Raw genomic sequence first — 20840 nt, 5'->3', positions numbered from 1 at the left:
TCCTACTTGGAAGCAAAAAGGAGCAGGCGGTAGGAAATGCGGGCTTCCCTCGGGAGGCCGGACGACCTCCTTGTTGCCTCCGGAGTTCCCTTCACACTCCTCGAAACCCCAGTCCACTGGGAGGGTGAAGCTTGGCAGAGGCGGGTAGAGCATCGCCCTCCCGCCCCGCCCCACTGGTATCACCCCCGCACGGCCTCCTGGGCTTCCTCAACTGCGCGGCTCCGAGGGCCACGGAACGCGCATCTCTGCACCTCAGATGCACCAGGGCCGACTTAGAACCTCAGGTGCGCATTCAGGGTGAAATCACTAACAGCCATTACTCTCGGGGCCTGTGCGTCTATTTAGAATGTGAGGAAATTCTTCAGAAACTAGCCACAGCAGCGGACGGCTTTTTTTTTTTTTTTTTTTTAAGATTTCATTTATTTATTTGACAGAGAGAAATCACAAGTAGACGGAGAGGCAGGCAGAGAGAGAGGGGGAAGCAGGCTCCCCGCTGAGCAGAGAGCCCGATGCGGGACTCGATTCCAGGACCCTAAGATCATGACCCGAGCCGAAAGCAGCGGCCCAACCCACTGAGCCACCCAGGCGCCACCCAGACGGAGGCTTTTGGTGGAGGCAAAGTTCTCTCAGCCCTGGGCGCACGGTGGTGGGCGTTGTGGAAAACCTCAGGGTCCTTTACCAGCTCTCACTCCCGCAGCATGACTTGCTTCTGTCAATTCATTTCTAAAGGTAATGTCAAGGTTGGGGGGAACAGTTTTTAAAACTCAGCAATCTACGACTACTCAGTGTCCGAAGGGTGCCGACTGCCTGCGAACTGCTCAACGTGAAAACTCGGTCGTGAACACTCGCCTAGGGAAAAAGGACCCGCGCACCGGAGAACGAGGTAGTCAACCCGCCCGCCTGTCCAGCCCTCCGCCCCGCTCCGCCTCTAGCCCCGCCCTCCTGCGCCCCGCCCCTCCCCGCCTGCGCAGCCTCTACATCTTCCATCCGGGGTCGGCTACACCTCTGCCTGCATTGCGCCCTCCCGGCGTGGGGCGTCGCTGTATCGGTCTGCGCGCTCCACACAGACTCTGGCGCTCGGGCGGGGGCGGGAGGCGGAGCGGAGGCGTGGGGGCGGAGTCGCCGCGGTCTAGAGGCGGCTGGCTGCGAGCGGCGTCGGAGTCGGTGGTCTTGGTGCCATGGCCGCCTCGGTGTTCTGCTGCCTGCGGTGTTGCAGGGACGGCGGGACGGGACACATCCCTCTGAAGGAGATGCCGGCGGTGCAGCTGGACACGCAGCACATGGGTAAGGGCCTTCCCTTCCCCCAGACCCAACGGCCCCCGCCGGGTGTGGCGCGGCGGGTCGCGGGCAGTGCGAGGTCGGAGGAACCACGCGCGGCCCTGCCCCTCCGGGCGCCGCCCCCCGCTCCTCGCTCTGAGGTGCTGCGCTCGACCCCGTTTTGTCTCGCGGATCTCTCTCAGACGCCGGCCGGCTGCATCTCGGCCCTGTTCTGTGTTCAAGGCTACGCAGCCCTGTCTGCTCCTGTCATCGGGAGCTGGTTGTGTGGACCTCCCCACCCATTTTCACCGGAATCTCGGAGCAGCCGCCTCCCGAGACTCGTCAGCTGTCCCCAGGCGAGGGGAGCGCCTGTGGCGCTCCTCCTACAGAATTACTACTAAATTGCGTTTCTAAACAAGATTTCTAGCCACAAATGAATATTAAATAAAAACATTCTCAGGGGAAAATATAGTGAACTAAAAATTGTTTTTATCAGCATTTCTGTATTTCAAAGTAAATATAGCATCGCTATTTTTTGACTAAGAGAAGTGAAACAAATTGACCTTGATTGTTGGATAAGAAAATAAAAAACTTTACACGGTCTCTGCATTTTTGTTTAGGAACAGATGTTGTCATTGTAAAAAATGGAAGAAGAATATGTGGAACGGGAGGCTGTTTAGCCAGTGCCCCTTTACATCAAAACAAAAGCTACTTTGAATTCAAAATCCAGTCCACAGGTTGGTATAATGGTCCTTTACTATTAAAAGTACTAATTAAATACTAAGAGCAATTTTTCGTGTGTGAAAAAGATTAAGGAGGCAATAGAAAAGCACCAAACTTATTTGGAAGAACTTTTTCCCCCTTGTGTTATCCTGGCTAAAGTAGTTATTTTAGTTATTGAGTTATTTTAGGGTCAATTTTGCTATCTATAAAATGGGGTTACAAGAACTGCCCTTCCTCCTTCATGTTGGTTATACTTATGAGTGCGTTTTACACGATCAGTGTAAGACATTAGCGTTATGAAGGGCTGTTAGATGCTCCATTTCATTTGGCCAAGCATTAAAGGTGTAGATTCTTGCTATTTTATCTTAGGATAAAACCAATCTTATCCTGGATGTTTTCTCATAACTCTTGTTAAAATATCCAAATTCGTTGTCTTCTGAAGCAGTTAGCACATTTAGAATTCTGATGTCTATATTTCTCGTCAAAAAAATTTACAGAGTTTTTTTGAATCCTACAACAGTTCTGCTTGAGTGTTAGAATAGCAATTAGTTAACTTGTAGCTGGATTGAATGTGGGGAAATCTATTTTTAAAGCTTTGTTATAAAAAAGACTTCTAGTGAAATAGAGCATGAATAATGTAAGTATAGGTGTAGAATAGGAAAACTAAAGGGAAGTAAATCATACTCTTCGTCAACAAGCTTGAATGATATAAAACATCCTTCTGGGGCTCGTTTTCTAAATTAATTTAAAATACTGATTTTCTTAAGTATATGGAATACATATGAAACTGTCTTCCATTTCATTCTTTTATAAGTTAGCTGCAAAATGTCTCTGGTAGCTAAAATCTTCTCAAGTACAACCTACCTTTTCTCAAGAGAAGCAAATACTTTCTTGATCCTTAAATCCAGGACAAATTTTTATGTGGATTTTCTGTAAAGGATGGCATTTTCAGTGACGTCTCTAAATAAATACATTGTTGGAATTTGTAAGTTGATCTCTCAGTGAAAGCTTGAGGCAGTTATGCCAAAGTGTATCACAGCATGCACAGTTCTTTTGGAGTAAGGAGACTCTGTAACTCTGTCTAGAACTGTTGTTCCATGCAATTAGTACTATCCCCTTCTGTCACTCTTAAAATTATCCCACTCTGGAGGATAAATTATGTTGTAAGATTATTTAGGAAGCCCAGACAGTGATACCCAGAATGCAACTTTCTGATAGTTTTGCTTAATTCAGAAAAATTGATTGGCAACATGATCTTCAAACCTTCTTCCATCTATAGATTTTCTCCTAACTGATTTTGATTAAAAACTGAGAAGGAAACAGTTTGAAACAAAATCCAGAGCTCTAGGTATTCTGTTTGGCAGGTTAAGAGGAGAGCTGCCTGCTTAAAATCAACTTAGACCAAAAGGTTTTAAAAACTCACTGATTTAAGGCACGGGTAAGAAAATCATTTTTCTTTTCTTTTTTTTTAAATTTAATTTTATTTTTTTCAGTGTTCCAAGATTCATTATTTCTGCACCACACCCAGTGCTCCATGCAATAACGTGCCTTCCTTAGTACCCACCACCAAGTTCACCTAATACCTCCCCCGACTCCCCTTCAAAACCCTCAGTTTGTTTCTCAGAGTCCACAGTCTCATGGTTCATGTCCCCCTCTGATTTCCCCCAATTCACTTTTCCTTAAAATAATTTTATACTTCAGAATTAATTTTCTCCTCTTTGTGGTATTGACCAGATCTATGTTATTTGTCACACATTATAGATGCAAAAACTAAAGACTAATTTCCCGCTTCTCTGAGGTAGTGCTTGACTAGAACCATAGGCCATTTAATTATGTGCTTTTTCAAAATGTCTTTTAGAGAATAGTAATGATAATAGCTAACATCTTTTTAAAAAATGCTCTGCTTAACCAATTTTGGGGGGAATACTTACACTGTTGCAAGTATTAGTGACCTTGCTATATCTTTTAATAATCCTTTGAAGTAAGTACTGTTAGAACCCCACGTTCACAGGTGAGGAAGCAGAGACAGGTTAAATACCTTGCCCCAGATCACCTAGTTAAGCCAGAGTTTAACCTAGGCTGTACAGCTTCAGAACCCCCTCTTATCTCCTATATTGTACTGCATCTGTAGAGAACATAGGGTAGTTCACAAACTACTTTTAAAAGATTTGTTTTTAAAAAAATTAATAAAAAATAGTTTAGTGATAGTACATGATTTCTTTTAAAAACAACTTACTCTTAAAAACAACCCCTTCTTTCATATTTGTATTCTTCAGATTTTGGGGGCATCTAAACTATTATTTTTTTAGGAATATGGGGTATTGGCGTTGCAACTCAGAAAGTTAACTTGAATCAGATTCCTCTTGGCCGAGATGTGCATAGTCTGGTGATGAGGAATGATGGAGCCCTATACCACAACAACGAGGAGAAAAATAGGCTGCCAGCAAACAGTCTTCCACAGGAGGGAGATGTGGTGGTAAGTTTACTGTGGAGTTTTTTTCCACTGTAAATTATTAAAGTTAAACTGCTTTTAGTGTATATAGTTTTGCCTGGGAGTTTGTGGTTTGAATTCTGAGGCACTGGGATTGGATCTAATGAGGTGGTACATATTCTAAAGAGAGCACTTGGTGTAGATTCTGCTACCTTACCTAACTACTCTCCTTTCTAGAGCTGTTGCTGGCCAGGAAAATCGGCATAAGCCCTTATTTCCATTCAGGAGAATTTTGACAGGTTGGCTGCTTATCAGCATTTCTTGCTTCTCTCACATCAGAGAAATCTTGGCCCATAATTTTGAAACTTTGCTGACATTCATATTAGAAAATGTTAGGTATTTTTGCAGCTAAAGCTCTCTTAGAGAAAATTTTGACATTTACTGCAGGCATACTTCGGACATACTGTTGTCTGTTTCCAGACCACTGCAATAAAGTAAATATTGCAGTAAAGCAAGTCAAATGAGGTTTTTGGTTTCCCAGTGAATGTATATGTTTACACTGCATTGTAGTCTTTTAAGTATACATAGCATTATGTTTAAAAAAATGGATGTACTTTAATTTAAAAATATCCTATTGCTAAAAAATGCTGACCATCATCTGAACTTTTAGTGCATCATAATCTTGCTGATGGAGAGTCTTGCCTGAATGTTGATGGCTCCTGACTGAGCAGGATGGTGGTTGCTGAAGGTTAGGGTGGCCCTCACAATTTCTTAAAAGAAGACAACAGTGCATTTTGCTGCAAAGATTGACCCTTCTTTTCATTAACAATTTCTCTATGGCATATGATGCTCTTTGACAGCATTTTGCCCAAAGTAGAACTTCTTCAAAATTAGAGTCAATTCTGTCAAACCCTGCTGCTCCCTCATCAATTAAGTTTATATAATATTTTAAATCCTTTGCTGTCATTTCAACAGTCTTCATAGCATCTTCACCAGGAGTAGATTCCATCCCAAGAAACCACTTTCTTTGCTCATTCACAAGACACACCTCTTCATCCACTAAAGTTTTATCATGAGATTGCAGCATTTCAGTCACATTTTCAGGCTCCATTTCTAATTCTAGTTCTCTTGCTGTTTCCACCACCTCTGCAGTTCATGCTTCTACTGAGGTCTTGAAACCCTCAAAGTCATTCGTGAGGGTTGAATCAGCTTCTTTAAGACTCCTGTTAATGTTGAAATTTTGACTTCTTCCCATGAATCATAAATATTCCTTTTTTTCCCTAACTAGGGTCCATGCCCAGCATGGGTCTTGAACCCAGCACGGGTCTTGAACTCATAACCCCGCAAATCAAGACCTGAGCTGAGACCAAGAGTTGGATGTTTAACTGACTGAGCCACCCAGGTGCCCTGAATCATGAATGTTCTTAAGGGCATCTAGATGGTGAATCCTTTTCAGAAGATTTTCAGTTTACTTTTCTGAGATCCTTCAGAAGAAGCACTGTGTATGGCAGCTAGAGCCTTACGAAACTTAAGTAATTAAGTAATTAAGACTTGAAAGTTGAAACTACTCCTGATCCCTGGGCTACAGAATGGATGCTGTGTTAGCAGACATAAAAACAGCATTAATCTCGTTGTATATCTCTATCAGAGCTTTTGGGTGAGCGGATAGATGCATTGTCAGTGAACAGTGATATTTTGAAAAAAGTCCTTTTTCTAGAGCAGTAGGTCTCAATGGTGGGCTTAAAATACTCAGTAAACCATGCTGTAAACAGATGTGCTGTTGTCCAGGCTTTATTGTTCCATTTGTAGAGCACACAAAGTAGATTTAACATCATTCTTAAGGGCCCTAGGATTTTTGGAATGGTCAATGAGCATTGGCTTCAACTTAAAGTCACCAGCTATATAGCCCCTAACAAGAGTCAGCCTGTCCTTTGAAGCTTTGAAGCCAGGCATTGACTTCTAGAATCTAGCTCTGAAAATCCTAGATGGCATCTTTTTCCAGGATAGGGCTGTTTTTGTCCACACTGAAAATCTGTTTTTCAGTGTAGCCACCTTCACTTGACTAGATCTGGATAACTTGCTACTTCACCTTGCGGCTTTTGTGTTATGGGAATGGCCTCTTTCCTTAAACCTCATGAACCAGCTTCTGCTAGCTTCCAGGGGTTTTTTTGTTTGTTTTTTGTTTTTCTGCAGCTTCCTCACCTCTCTTAGCCTTCATAGAAATTGAAGAGAGTTAGGGCCTTGTTCTGGATTAGGCTTTGGGTTAAGGGAATATTATGGCTGATTTGATCTTCTAAGCAGACCATCAAAATTTCTCTGTATCAACAGTAAGTCTGTTTTGCTTTCTTATTTGTGTATTCACTGGAGTAACACTTTAATTTTCTTCAAGAAGTTTTCCTTTGTATTCATAACTCAGTTAATTATCTGGTGCAAGAGGCCTAGCATTTGGCCTGTCTTGGCTTTCTACATGCTTTCCTCACTGTGCTTAATCATTTTGGACTTTTGTTTTAAAGGGAGAGACATGTGATTTCCTTCCACTTGAACACTTAGAGGCCATTGTAGGGTTATTAATTGGCCCAATTTCAATATTGTGTTTAAGGGAATAAAAAGGCCAGAGGAGATGGGGAGAGATGGGAATACCTAGTCAGTGGAGCAGTTAAAACCCACATATTTATTGAATGATCTTATATGGGCATGGTTTGTGGCACACCAAAGTAATTGCACTAGTAACATGAAAGATCACTGAACACAGGTCATCTTAACAAAATAATGAAGAACTTTGAAGTATTGCAAGAACTACCAGAATATGACCCAGAGACTTGATGTGATCAAACACTGTTGGAAAAATGGCACCAATAGACTTGTTCAACACATGGTTGCCACAGACCTTCAATTTGTAAAAAATGCACTATCTGTTTAGTGCAGTAAAACAAGGTATGCCTGTATTTAATTTGTTATGAACTTCCATTAAAGAATTACAGCATTTTATTAGGAGTGATGATCCTCATTAAACTTAAACTTATTAAACTTCTTCACTTTACAGAACTCTTCAAAGAACTGGACTAAAAATTCTAAGGTTTGATTGGAGAGAAGTTTTTTGGAAAGCAGGGGATAGAAAGAGTTACATATATTAAGACAGCTCTATTTTTATTCCCAGCTAAGTCTTTGCCAAAACCACCCTGTTGAAAATGTAATCCAAAGATGCCTTTCTGCTCTCCCAGTTACTTCTTAAATGGCATTATCCAATAACCTTATACTCTGGATTCAGGCTATTAGCTATTGATTGAGAACAGGGTCCTAGAATCTCCTTCAGCAAAGATGCCCTTATACATAGAACTTTGTGTTCGTGGCTGTGGTACCAAGTTGAAAGGAATCTACATAACGAGGGAAGGTTTCTAATAATAAGATGACACAGGGTAAATCCAGGTTATTGAAGAAAAATGCAGTATTTTGGTGAAAAGAAAGAGAGTTGTAGAAATTGAGATTTTTAACTGTGGTCTTATTTTTAATTTTTCTTAAAGGTTTATTTATTTTAGGGAGAGAGTGGTGGTTTATTTATCTATTTAGAGGGAGTGGGAGAGGCAGAGAGAGACCCTCAAGCAGACTCCCTGCTGAGCACAGTGTCAGATGGGTGGTTCAGTCCATGACCCTGAGATCATAACCTGAGCAAAAAATCAAGTCGGATGCTTAACCAGCCGAGGCACCCAGGTGCCCCTGATCTTTCTTTTCTTTTCTGCAAATTAAAAGCTATGAAGAACATTTAGTTTAATTCAGTTTTGTTTTGTTTAGAGAGGGGGAAAGAGAGAATCTTAAGCAGGCTCCACAGCCAGCATGGAGTCCGACATGGGGCTTGATGTCATGACACTGAGATCCTGACCTGAGCCAAAACCAAGAGTCAGACACTTAACCGACTAAGCCATCCGTGCTCCCCTAGTTTTTAAATAGGTAAATTGTTGAGGTTTAGGGGAAAAGAAAAAAAAGTTGTTTTAGGAGACAAAAGGTATAAACCATTTTAAAATCTGCTTTTCCCTGTTCTTTTTGAATAGTTGGCTTTGTATTTGTAGATCATTGCCAGATGTCCATAATATGGAACACTCTTATTCAAATGGATATTTCTTGAAGGAGAGTCTTGAAGTCAAGTCTATGCTATCAGCCTGTTTACATGAAGATAAAATTCAGACATAAGGATAATCAGTAACAAATGTTTTTCTTTGTTGTTGAACTTCTAATGTGTGTTATTCTTATCTTCCTATCTCATTTATTGAGAAAACTGATACCACAAATTGAGAGATTTAAGAATGATCAACTTTATTAAATTAAACTTGAGTTTTCATGTACATTCTGATAAAAGGAGGACTTTTAAAAGGATGAAATATATCCAGAGTCAAGAAAAATAAAAGATTACCCTACCTTATTACCTTTATATTCCTAGTTCTAACACTTGAGAACAAATTTCACCAAATTGCTGACAGTGGCATAGGAAAAGTAGAACAGATTTAAGACAGGAAAAACATTCTCATATGTGCAGAATTTCAGTCATGTACCATTCCCTGAGGAGAAATCAAGAAAAATAAGCTTTCAACATCTGACCAAATTATTATATTCATGCAGTAATCCTATAATACCCACAGGGCCTACTGTAGCACTAGGAAAGCATACCTGGGTTATGCTTATTTTTTCCTTTTATACATAGTTTTGAGAAGTGGAAATTATAGTCTAAAATTGCATTTTTCAGTTTAATTTCAGAGAAGTTTTAGTAAACATTCTATACCATCATCATCATCATCATCGTCGTCATCATCATCATCATCATAGCGAACACTTCTCTCACATTTATTATGGGCCAGGCACTGTTTTAAATGCCTGACAGGGATTAGTTGGTTTAATCCCTGTAATGACTCTATAAAATAGATAGTGTTATTATTACCATTTCATAGATTAGGAGAAGTTAAGTAACTTCTTTATGGAGGGATCCTGGAGTATAATACAGGCAGCTTAATTACAGATTGTCTTCACTGAACATGCAACCAATTATTGATAAATGTCAGATATTTTGGTATCATTGTGGCAGAATGAAACCGTTTCTGGATCATATAAAAAGACAGATTAAGTTAGAAATACTTGAGCTAAACTTTGCTAATAGAAATTGGGGGTTCTTACATCCTTTCTCACTTCTTTCTTTAGTGCTGGGATTTTGCCGTGCTGCCGCAGATTGGGCTTTTAATACCTGCTTGCTTGCAGTAGGTTATGCTGCCACTAGGTGGTGAAGGGTGACTGGATAACAAACCTTGGCTCTGCACTAGACACCCTGTAAGGTGGTTCCTATAGAGAGAGGACACATTGTTTTTGTATGATTTTGTTTTTGTTTTTTTAAATGAAAAAAGGCCTCTTCATTACAAAAACTAATCCCAGCCATCAGTTAGTTTTATTATATTTAAGTACATAAACTGAAATGAAACAATTTCTCTCTCAATATTTCTTAACTGTTAAAAAATTATTCTTTAACACTGGCTTTACTGAGATTTGAGGAGATTTTTTAAAAAGGTCTATTTATTTGTTTTAGGGAGAGAGCCAAACTCCGTGCAGAGTGCAGAGCTTGATCCTAGGACCCATGAGATCATGACCTGATCTGAAAGCAAGAAACTTAACCACCTGAGCCACCCAGGAGCCCCAGGAGAATCTTTTATAGCACTTAACACACTGACTCTTCTGGCCCTTTGTTGTTTTAAGGAGAAAGTGAAGGAGTTAAGACTAGATCATCTGTAAGATCTTTTACTACCTCTAAAAATTTTCTTTTCCTTTTTTTTCAGAGATTTATTTATTTACCAGAGAGGGAGAAAGTACCAGAGTACAAGTACAAGCAGTACAGGCAGGCAGAGAGAGAAGCAGGCTCCTTGCTGAACAGGGAACCTGATGCAGGACTTAATCCCAGGACCCTGGGATCATGACCTGAGCCAAAGGCAGATGTTAAACAACTGAGCCACCCAGATGTCCTAATCTACCTCTAAAAAGTTTTTAAAGTTGATACAATATATCCACAGTCAGAAATCCTTGGAGTGGTCTTCTTGATTTCGCTATTGAAAGATCTCTGCAGTCTATTCTTAATTCTCAAATTAAGACTTTCTGCCAGCAGTTAGTAACTATTATATAAAGTTTTAAAGAGAGGTAGTATGGCATGGCAAATAGAGTAGTATTCTGAAGCCATACTGCATGGGTTTAAATCCAAGCTCTGCTACTTCCTAGTTCTGTAACCTTACATAAATTATTTTAATCTTTTTGTGTTTTAGCTACCTCATCTGTAAAATGGAGATGATAGTAATAATAATAATACCCATCTTGTGAGGACTAAATATGAAGTACTTAGAATAGTGCTTGGTACATAATAGAGGCTTTCAAAGTATTTTCCAGCATTTTAGTAATAATAACTATTTATTATTAGTTTTGACTTTTGCACCTTTAATAACTTTCAGCTGTACAGACTGATCTATTTTTCTTCTTCTTTTTTTTTTTTTTTTTACTCTTTTGAGCTATTTTCTGTTTTTCAACTTGATACTAGCTAACAATTACATTCTATTGTAAACACTAGTTTTACCTTGGTATAATATATTTGATGAATTTGAAAGCAAGGTAAAGAGATGGAAATGTATTTCTTTTCAGAAATAAGTTCTATGAAGACACTTCTTCACAACTTGATAACAGTGACAGGTATTAAGCCCCAATGCTGAAAACCTCATTGTTTTTCCCCTTAAGATCAAATTCTGTAGAGAGCAGTGATTTCTGTATGATTTTCAAAGGTCTCTCTGGGGATGCCCAAGTGGTTCAGTCGGTTAAGCGTCTGACTCTTGGTTTCGGCTCAGGTCATGATCTCAGGGTTGTGAGATCAAGCCATGCCTCAAGCCCTGCGCTGGGCTCTGCGTTCAGTGGGGAGTCTGCTTCTCTCTCCCTCCCTCCCTCTCCCTCTCCTCCCCCCAGTGCACTTGCTCTGTCTCTCTCAAATAAGTTTAAAAAAAAAAAAAGGTCTCTCTGTACATGACAGGCAGTACTTATATTATCTTAATGTTCACAAAATAAAATTCATATTATCTGAATATAATGCTAAGCATCAGACTGTTCTCATTTGTACTCTGATGTGAACTCTCGGAACTTTACCTGACTTTCCCCCACATAATCACCAGTAATTTTTTTTTTTTAAATCTCAGTTCAAGCAGAACTCCACCAAATTGTAAACCCTTAATGAAAGCTGTTGTGACACAATTATAATTATGAAGTTTTTTCCATGCTTCCCAGTGGGTGCTTTCTATTTAAGCTTTTTATGGAACATTTATAATTTTATTTTTTAATATTTTCTTTCCTTCCTAGGGTATTACATATGACCATGTAGAATTAAATGTATATTTGAATGGAAAAAATATGCATTGTCCAGCATCAGGTATACGAGGGACAGTGTATCCAGTTGTTTATGGTAAGCTAAAATATTTCTAAATGTTATTATTATTGGATTGTTAACTTTTACTTGACATTTTCATTAACTTTCTATCATTCAAAAATCTGGACAAGTTAATAAGGACCTCTTTTATATGAAATGTACTCAGTAGGATATTAGAATCCCACTTTGCAGGAATAAGGAAGTTTTTTATTCCCCATGTATTAAACATTTTTTACAAATAAAGTGATTATACTTAAATATGCAATAACCATACTCCCTTTTCTAATCATGTAGTCTTATATTCTAGAAAGTTCCAAAGAGCTTTGCTGAGTTTACAGAGCTCTTTCTGCCAGTTATTAGGGAGATTTAGGTGACCAGGAAAAGTAATTGTAAAGAATATTTTGGAGCCAGGGATGGGAATTTTATATAGATTGAGCATTAGTTATCTCTATAAAGCTACCTAAGTTTTAAAACTCTTCCAAGAGAAATTGTGATTAGAACAGTTTCGTATTGATTGTTTTACTTCTGGTGGTCATGTATATGTATGTACTATAATTTCTATACAAGTGCGTGTTCCCAAGGATTGGGTTACTTAAGAGATGACTCTATACCATTTAATTGTGGTAATTTTTATTATAGAAAAATTCAGACATGTATAGAAGTAAAGAGAATGGTATAATGAACCCTCATGTACACATCACCCAGCTTCAAACAGGTATCAGCTTGGAGCCTGTCAGGTCTCATCTATCTCCTAATGCTAATACTCCTCTGTTTTCACCTTCCCTCCTGGGATTGTTTTGAAGCAAATGGCAGATATTATATCATTTTATTCATAAATATTTTATATGTATCTCTTAAAAATAAGGTGTCTCTTTATTAAAAACAAATAATAATAAGTGCGGTGTCTTTATCCCTCTATTCTGCTTTATTTTGTATGTTACCAAGTTTAAATCAACAGCTGTGTTTTTCTGCCTATGGTTTTAGTAATCTAAAAATATTTTCTCATTTAATTACTTTAAGTTCTTAGATTTAAGCCATTATAAAAACTAATTATTAATCTTTATAGTAATTTACTAGAAAGATAGCAGTGTTTGTGCGATAGACTACGATGTCAGAAAACTATACATATAACAAATAAAAATATTTAATAATATAATAACAACTAAAGCTTGTGCTTTACTTTTTAGTTGTTTTCATTAGTCTTTTCTCCCCAAAATTATTTATCAGTGGTTTTCCACTATCTTTGCATATAAAAGTGCATTTTTAAGTTTGATTTTGATTAGTTTCTTTGCCATATTGGGTAAAATAATTCCTTTATCTACTTAAATGGAAATGTAGCTTAATATTCTAAATAATTTAGTCTGAGAAATGAGATAAATATCAAATTATACAAATGAGTATAGCAAATACAGTTTTATTCCAGATTGTTTCTTTGATTTAGCATAATTTTTAATGTAGTAAAGTTATAGACAGTAAATTATATAAAGTATATTTCATAAATTGACATTGATAAGTCAGTTAAATTAAGCCAAGTATTTTAATGGTCTAATAATATCAGAGATAAAAATTAAAGTTAAGGGATGCCTGGCTGGCTTAGTCAATAGGACATCCAAGTCTTTATTTAGGGGTAGTGAGTTCAAGCTCCGTGTTGGGTACAGAGATTATTAATAATAAATAAATACATACATATATACATACATACATAAAAATAAACTTTAATTCCTTTACTTTTTATCTTCCATCCCATCCCTAATCCTAGATCCATCCAGTTAATTCATTTTGTCAGTTCTTAGACTCATACTGCGGAGAGAAAAAGCCGTATCACACTGAAGAAAAGGGTTATCACAAAGTTAGGCCTTATCACAACCTAAGCTCTCAACATTTGTGGCAATTCTTTTACATTTCTGCACATTCCAGACCTTCACCATACTTCTTGAATTCTCTTCTCATCCTCCACAGATGACCTTACCTTCTACTCTATAAAGAAACAGGCTGTTAATAGTGAACTCCACCTTCTCACCCCAGCCCTCCTGAAGTTTTTCCTCAATCAAATCCAATCCTGCCTTCTTTCTGTCCCATCTTAGACGAAGTGGTATCCTTCATGTTAAAAAAACAAAAAACAAAAAAAACACACTGTACAGTCTAGATTTCAAATTCCCGAACTCTGGGACTTCACTTTGTCACTTATTTCACTTACATGTCACATAAGGAACATCTCTCTTCAATGCCTGTAAATATTCTGAATCATCCTTATCCCAGCTAAACTCCTAGCCTCAGTAGCCCTATGTTTGCCCTTCTTTATCCAACTGCAGTACTAATAGTACCACTTACTGTATCGTTCAGTTTTTCTTCAGCCGCGTCTCACTGCCTTTACCACCACTTCGCTGAAACCACCCTTGTTAAAATCTCTACTGCTTTCATAAATGTCAAATCCAGTACTTAACTTTTTTCTGCATTTATTATGAAATATAAAATATTTGGGGATGTGCATTTAATATATGTGTGCAGTTTAACAAGTAGCTATGAATATTCATGTCATTACTAGAGTCAACACAATGGATATATTCATTACCCCTAAAATTTCCTCCTGTTCCCTTATAATCCTTCCTACTCACTTTCTTCACCCCAGCCCCAACCAACCACTGATCTGCTTTCTGTCACTACAGATAATCTGAATCATAAAATTTGTATTCTTTTTCTGTGTGGCGTGTCTCAGCATAATTATTTTAAGATTGATCATGTTGTAGAATGTGTCAATAATTCATTCATTTTTATTGCCAAGTAGTATGTGTGGTGTATTGTCTGCTTTTATCATATTATGTTTTTCCTTTTGCCTGTTAATGGATATTTAAGTTGTTTCCAGTTTGGGGCCATTACAAATAAAGCTGCTATGAACATTATGTACAGGTCTTTGTTTGGTTATATGCATTTATTTCTCTTTGATAAATGCTGGTAAAAAGATGTAGAAGCTAAATAAGGCCTACAGTCTTGTTAAACTGTACTTTATCAATGTCAGTTTTCTAGTTTTGATATGGTACTGTGGTTAATGTAAGATGTTACCACTAGGGGAAAGTGGATGAATAGTATAGAGAACGCTGTTATTTTTGCAACCTTATCTGAATCTGTAATTTTTTCAAAACAATTTTTAAAAAGTAACACATCTTAATGTGTAAAATTGAGAAAATAGAGGTAGGCAAATAAGGAAAAAATTAAAAGTACTCACATTCACACTATCTATTAGTAATATATTATATATAGTATAATATACTATATATGTATATCCTTTATACATATATACATACATATATAATACATACAAACATATATACATACATATATAATATGTATAATATGTATATCCTTTCAGTGTTTTTAATTTTTTATTGTGGATCTTTTTACCCAATAAGATTATATTTTATAACCTGGGAAGCAGGTGTATTTTTTCTTTTTGCCTGTTAATATTATGAAATTATGATAACAGTCTTTTATAATTATGTATTCTTGTGAATTAAGGTGTAAGCTTCTAATTTCTTTCTTTCTTTTTCTGTCTTTAGTTGATGACAGTGCAATTTTGGATTGCCAGTTCAGTGAATTTTATCATACTCCTCCACCTGGTTTTGAAAAAATATTATTTGAACAGCAGATCTTCTGAATGTATTTGTTTTTGAAACTTGTGTTTCTGCACTTTTAAAAGTGTTTACCATTTAATAAAGCTTTACCTGACCTGTAGATGAAAATATATTCTTAAAAATATGCTTGTTAATGTTGTTCAAGGAACCAGTGTATTCAAGATACCATCTGGAAGTTGTGATTTGAAATACTTCTGTTTTGTGAGATGAAATCAGCATTTGGGGCAGTTTATTTAATTCTTATTTAAATAAATATAACTATGGGTTTGATTAACAGTATTAAGTGGAAATATGTATATAGATATTTAAAAGGGAATCTTTCTTACATAAAATATTTGTTTTTATAATAGAGATGTAGAGTTGGGTGGGTTTTTCTCATTCTGAAATTTAGACCTCATTAACTATTTTAAGTCTACAGTCTAATTTGTGTCTGAGTGTTCTTTTTTATATAGAGTATAACAAAGGGATAGAAAATATATTATTGGCAACTTCTTTTTTGGTGATTTATTTACAGTAAAGTGTACCACTTTTCATAAACTTTAAATTGCTTACTTTGTATGTCATTGCTTTTAATTTGTTTTGTGAAAGGAGGTGAATGTTTTGGTAACTGTCAGAGCAATTTTTTTGAAGACCATCATGCTGTGTTAGTTCAATACCAGAGTAAGTAGTGGTTGATTGGCAATGTAGTATACACTGGCAGACATTTAGAATAGTATGATGCTTTAAACTTAATTGTAAATTAGATTATTCTTTTAAGAACTTTTATTTAAATGTATGTTTTTCTGTAACAAATAATAAAATAATAGTAACTAATTAGTACTATATTAAATACATGTTCTTCCTATTTTGTTAATTATACATTAAATTTACTTCATCCTTGATTATTTCAGAAGTTCAGAGAAAGTGAGTCCTCTCCATGACCCTGAGCCTCTGCCAAGTCTTCAGTAAAGATTTCTTCAATACCCTACTGACCTGAACTAAGCACTGTACACACTCTGGTAGAGTCTCCTTTGCTAGTGAGCCAAGGACATATATGTTTCACTCCTTTGTGAACAGGAGAAGTATGTTATACTAGAAAGCCATGGGCATTAGAATCAGAAATCTGAATTGTTATTTTGCCCTCTAATTCGGTTACCTCCTCAGCTAAGTTCTTTAGCATCCCTGAGTTTAAGTTCACCATTTATAAAAGGGATACTCATATTCGCTTGATAAGATTCTGTAACTAGTTAAATAAGGTAATACATGTAAAATACCCGAATCACCATAGGCACTTAAAGAATGTAGTTTCCTTGTTGACTCTTAAGCAGTAGTTTTCATAGGGTCCTCAGACCAGCCTCCTCAAAAACTTTTTAGAAATGCATATTCTTAGGCCCGCCCCAGACCCACTGAATCAGAAACCGCTGGGGATAGCACCCAAGAAGCTGTGAACAAGACTTTCAGGTGATTGTAATACATGGTAAAGTTTGAGAACCACTGTTCAGGAGAGAATGATTGCCTACTATAAATTTTCTAAGGATTTAAGACTATTTTTGACCCATAGGCAAGAGAATCCTGCAGTGTTTATTGTTTGTTTGGTAGGTGAAAATGTGACAATATGCTTTGAAAACATAAATATACTTGAGTAAATTCATTTACATAAAACCCATATTTACCTCTGAAGATACAGAATTGAATGATATTATTTATGCATTTTTGTCTGACTTTCTGAATCTTAATTCGTAAAGAACATGCTTACTTTGGAAAGTGAATTGAAATGACTACTGTTTGCTATCTTTATAATGTTATCTACCTCTTAGTTATTTTATTTAAGCCAAAATTTTTTAAATTATCCTGTTCTTTACTCAAGACTATCTTTTCTGCCTCTAGTCTTATGGAATAGGCACAGTACTAAAATGATACATGAGTTGTGCCATGTCTGTGACAACAGTTTGATGAAGTATAGATGTGTCTTTAATACGAAGTTACCTAATCCTCTTGGGAAAATTACCTTCCTAAACCTATAACCTCAGTCTAATCTTAAGGAAGATAGACAAATTCCAGTAGAGGGGCATCCTACAACATACTTGACTAGTACTCGTCCAAACTGTCAAGGTCATCAAAAAAAGGGAACGTCAGAAAAACTATCATACCCAAGAGGAACTGAGTCCAAGGGGACATAACAAGTAAATGTAATATGGGATCCAGGAAGAGAGAAAAGGTATTAAGTAAAAACCAAGGACGTATGAATAGACTGTGGATTTTAATAATAAAGTATCAATATTCATTTATTGTAACAAATGTATCCTACTATAATATGTTAATAATGGGAGAAACTGGGAGAGAGAATATGTGGAAATTCTGTACTACTCAATTCTTCTGTAAATCTAAACTATTCAAAAAAATAAAGTCTTAAAAAATTTCGTTGATGGGGTGCCTGGCTGTCTCAGTCAGAAGAATATGCAACTCTTGATCTCGCAATTGTGAATTCGAGCTCCACGTTGGGTGTAGAGATTAAATACATAAACAAAAAAAATTACATTGAGCAGGAGAAATTTAAAAATGAAGTCATGAAGTCAACATGAAGAGTATTAGTACGGTATAAACCCATACCTTAAATAGTTCATGGTAGGGAAGTACAGGCCTAGAGAGGGCATAAAACACACAAAGACCTGCATTTGTTCTGGTTGAAGAGACAATTTCTTGATTCTGTATATTGCAAAATCCATATTTTCATACTAGTGCAATTTTCCTTAGACTGAAAATTACTCATTATCCGTGTTATTTCCATAATATAAATATTGCAAAGGATTTGTAATGTTAGATATGTGAAACCAATGAAAATCTTTTGATCAGTTTACATATTAAAAGCCAAAAAAAAGGGATGCCTGGGTAGCTCAATCTGTTAAGCGTCTGCTTTTGGCTCTGGTCATGATCTCAAAGTCCTGGGATTGAGCCCCGCATTGAGCTTCCTTCTCAGCAGGAAGTCTCCTCGTCCCTCTCCTCCCTGCTCATGCTCTATCTCTCTCTGTCTCTCTCTCAAGTAAATAAAATCTTAAAAGCCAGAAAAAGCAAATTTGGCTTTTAATTGCCTTTCGCTCATTCATTAAGATCATATGAACATATTTTAAACTTGGATTACAGACTACTACACATTAACTTCAGAATGGCATAAAACAATTTGAATTAGGGCTTTTCTAAATCATTGACAAGAACAAACGTATGATTTGTTGGTATATGTTTATTTTCTAATTTAAGTAGTTAGGGACAGCAAAAGCATAGCTGGAAATGCAAGTGAGATCTTGGACAAGTTTTGATAAAATACATTAAATCAACTTCTTTTAGGGGCGCCTGGGTGGCTCAGTGGTTTGGGCTGCTGCCTTCGGCTCGGGTCATGATCTCAGGGTCCTGGGATCGAGCCCCGCATTGGGCTCCCTGCTCCGCAGGAAGCCTGCTTCCCTCTCTCTCTCTCTCTGCCTGCCTCTCTGCCTACTTGTGATCTCTGTCTGTCAAATAAATAAATAAAATCTTTCAAAAAAAAAAAAATCAACTTCTTTTAGATAATGCAAAAACACTAGATATGATCGTGAGAAGAAATCTCTCACCAAAACTAGAATTTCCCTGTACACAGATACAACCAAACATAGTATTCATACATGGAATATAATCAACTACCACTTAAATTAATTTGCATTCATTATGCAACCTGATGGGGGAAATACTGTTGGGAGCTAATTAGGCTGTTCACGTCAATGAGTGGAAACGTAATAGTAGAATCAATTAACTGTCGTTCTTCCACGTGCTGAATAAGATACACGGTTCCCCTTCAACTTGCTTTTTTTAAATAACTGGGACAAAATTATTGAAGTAGGTATAACACAATAATGATAAATATAATTAGCAATATAAATGAAATCACACACCATCCAAGAATTCTACAGAAATTTAAAGGAAAAATTGTCTCAGTATTGGCTGAAATGTGTAATCTGTATTTACATAGGAATCATTACCATGTAGTCATTCAACAATTGTATCATCTGTGTGTTGTGTTTCATAAATATTTAAATAAGATAGTCCCTGCTCTCAAGGAGCTTGCTAATTACAATTCATAAGTATGGCTCTAGAATACCCAAGATACATTGATAAATGGAAAAAAAAGTTGTTAAACATTTCGGTGTTTAATATAAACCATTAAAAAACAATTATATAAGAAATATTATATCTTAGAAATAAGATTACAGGGAATTATCTCTTATTGATAAATTTATCTGGTAAATTATTAGTTGATGCCTTGACAGGCACCAGCATAAACCTGATTCCTAGACCCAGGAAAGTACTAGTGCTGGTGAAGCCACATACGGAGTAGACCAGTTCTAGTAAACACTACATTGTTTAAAAGGATGGTGATAAAATAGTGAAGGCTACCAGACTGCTGAATGAATGAATGAATGATTATGAGACTGTTAGGAGAAAATATTCATTTCACTGGGCTATTGAAGCCACAGTGATTTGTGAAATGCTGATCATTATAAGGAGGAGACTAGAGGGGCACCTGGCTGGCTCAGTCAGTTAAGCGTCTGCCTTTGCTCAGGTCATGATCCTGTCATCCTTGGGATCGAGCCCTGTCGCTGGGCTCAGGGGAGCGTCTGCTTTTCCCTCTCCCTCTCCCTTCTGCTCATGTGCTCTCTTTCTCTCTCAAATGAATGGATAAAATCTTTAAAAAAAAAAAAAAAGAAAGAAAGAAAGAAAAAAAGGAGACTAGAAATAAAGCCAAAAAGTTCTGTAGGTTCATGTGTGTGATTCTCACAAATGTATTTCAGGAAAGGCAATCATGGTCTCCTACATATTATTTAAGCTCAGAAAGATTTCTATAGCTACCAATCCAGGGTATGGTCATAATCAAAAGTGTCTATAAAATGCTACTATTAGGAAGGGTTTTGAAAATTAAGCAGAGCATCTTACCATTATAAGAAACAAAACAAAATTTGTCTCTCTTTACCCATGTATGATTTACGTACTGCATTGCAGATGAATGGATAAGTTGAAGAAAGCCCAAGGAAGAATGGCACAAGTGACCAAAAGGCGGCCAGTCACTAGACAAGTAGGCCCATCAGTCTGGAAGTTAAGACTGAGAATGAATATTACCCAAATCTATAAAATCAGGGTGCATGTGGATGGGTAGGTTAAACTTGGATTTACTGACCAGATTCCTGAGTGCTAATAAATAAGGTAGCAACCCTTGAAAGTTAAAAAAGAACTACTCAGAGGCAGAAAAACTTTATGCTACATAAGAAATGGATCATTCCACCCAGAGGTGGTATAGGAAGGCATGGTTTTGAAACCGAGTTGTTAAGCAACAAGACAGACTGGAGGCCATTTGTGCAAATTCTTACTTCCA

General features: G+C 37.1%; 1 protein-coding gene across 3 annotated transcripts; it reads left to right on the top strand.

Moving 5' to 3' along the window:
- Positions 1-1089: 1089 nt before the first annotated feature.
- SPRYD7 (SPRY domain containing 7) lies at positions 1090-17866 on the top strand. Of its 3 annotated transcripts, none has more exons than XR_009346898.1 (6): positions 1090-1284; positions 1878-1994; positions 4290-4456; positions 11771-11873; positions 12477-12552; positions 15392-17866. XR_009346898.1 is itself a non-coding variant. In XM_059144111.1 (5 exons), the coding sequence occupies exons 1-5, from the start codon at positions 1179-1181 to the stop codon at positions 15487-15489; spliced, it is 591 nt and encodes a 196-aa protein (XP_059000094.1). In that variant the 5' UTR covers positions 1092-1178; the 3' UTR covers positions 15490-17866. The 3 variants fall into 3 exon arrangements, 1 of the variants encoding a protein (XP_059000094.1); XR_009346897.1 differs by lacking the exon at positions 12477-12552 and having other exon boundaries at positions 1092-1284; positions 15392-16126; positions 16357-17866; XM_059144111.1 differs by lacking the exon at positions 12477-12552 and having other exon boundaries at positions 1092-1284.
- The last annotated feature ends 2974 nt before the right edge of the window (positions 17867-20840 follow it).

Source organism: Mustela lutreola, chromosome 13, assembly GCF_030435805.1.
Source record: "Mustela lutreola isolate mMusLut2 chromosome 13, mMusLut2.pri, whole genome shotgun sequence".
Classification (NCBI taxonomy): Eukaryota; Metazoa; Chordata; class Mammalia; order Carnivora; family Mustelidae; genus Mustela; species Mustela lutreola.
This window is presented reverse-complemented; position numbering and strand designations above follow the sequence as displayed.

What these genes read in the sequence shown, in the direction of transcription:
- SPRYD7 (XM_059144111.1), top strand. Translation starts at nt 1,179, where the DNA reads ATGGCCGCCTCGGTGTTCTGCTGCCTGCGGTGTTGCAGGGACGGCGGG. An exon ending in GCTGGACACGCAGCACATGG is followed by an intron (nt 1,285 to 1,877) that starts GTAAGGGCCTTC and finishes ATTTTTGTTTAG; the next exon opens with GAACAGATGTTGTCATTGTA. An exon ending in CACAGGAGGGAGATGTGGTG is followed by an intron (nt 4,457 to 11,770) that starts GTAAGTTTACTG and finishes TTTCCTTCCTAG; the next exon opens with GGTATTACATATGACCATGT.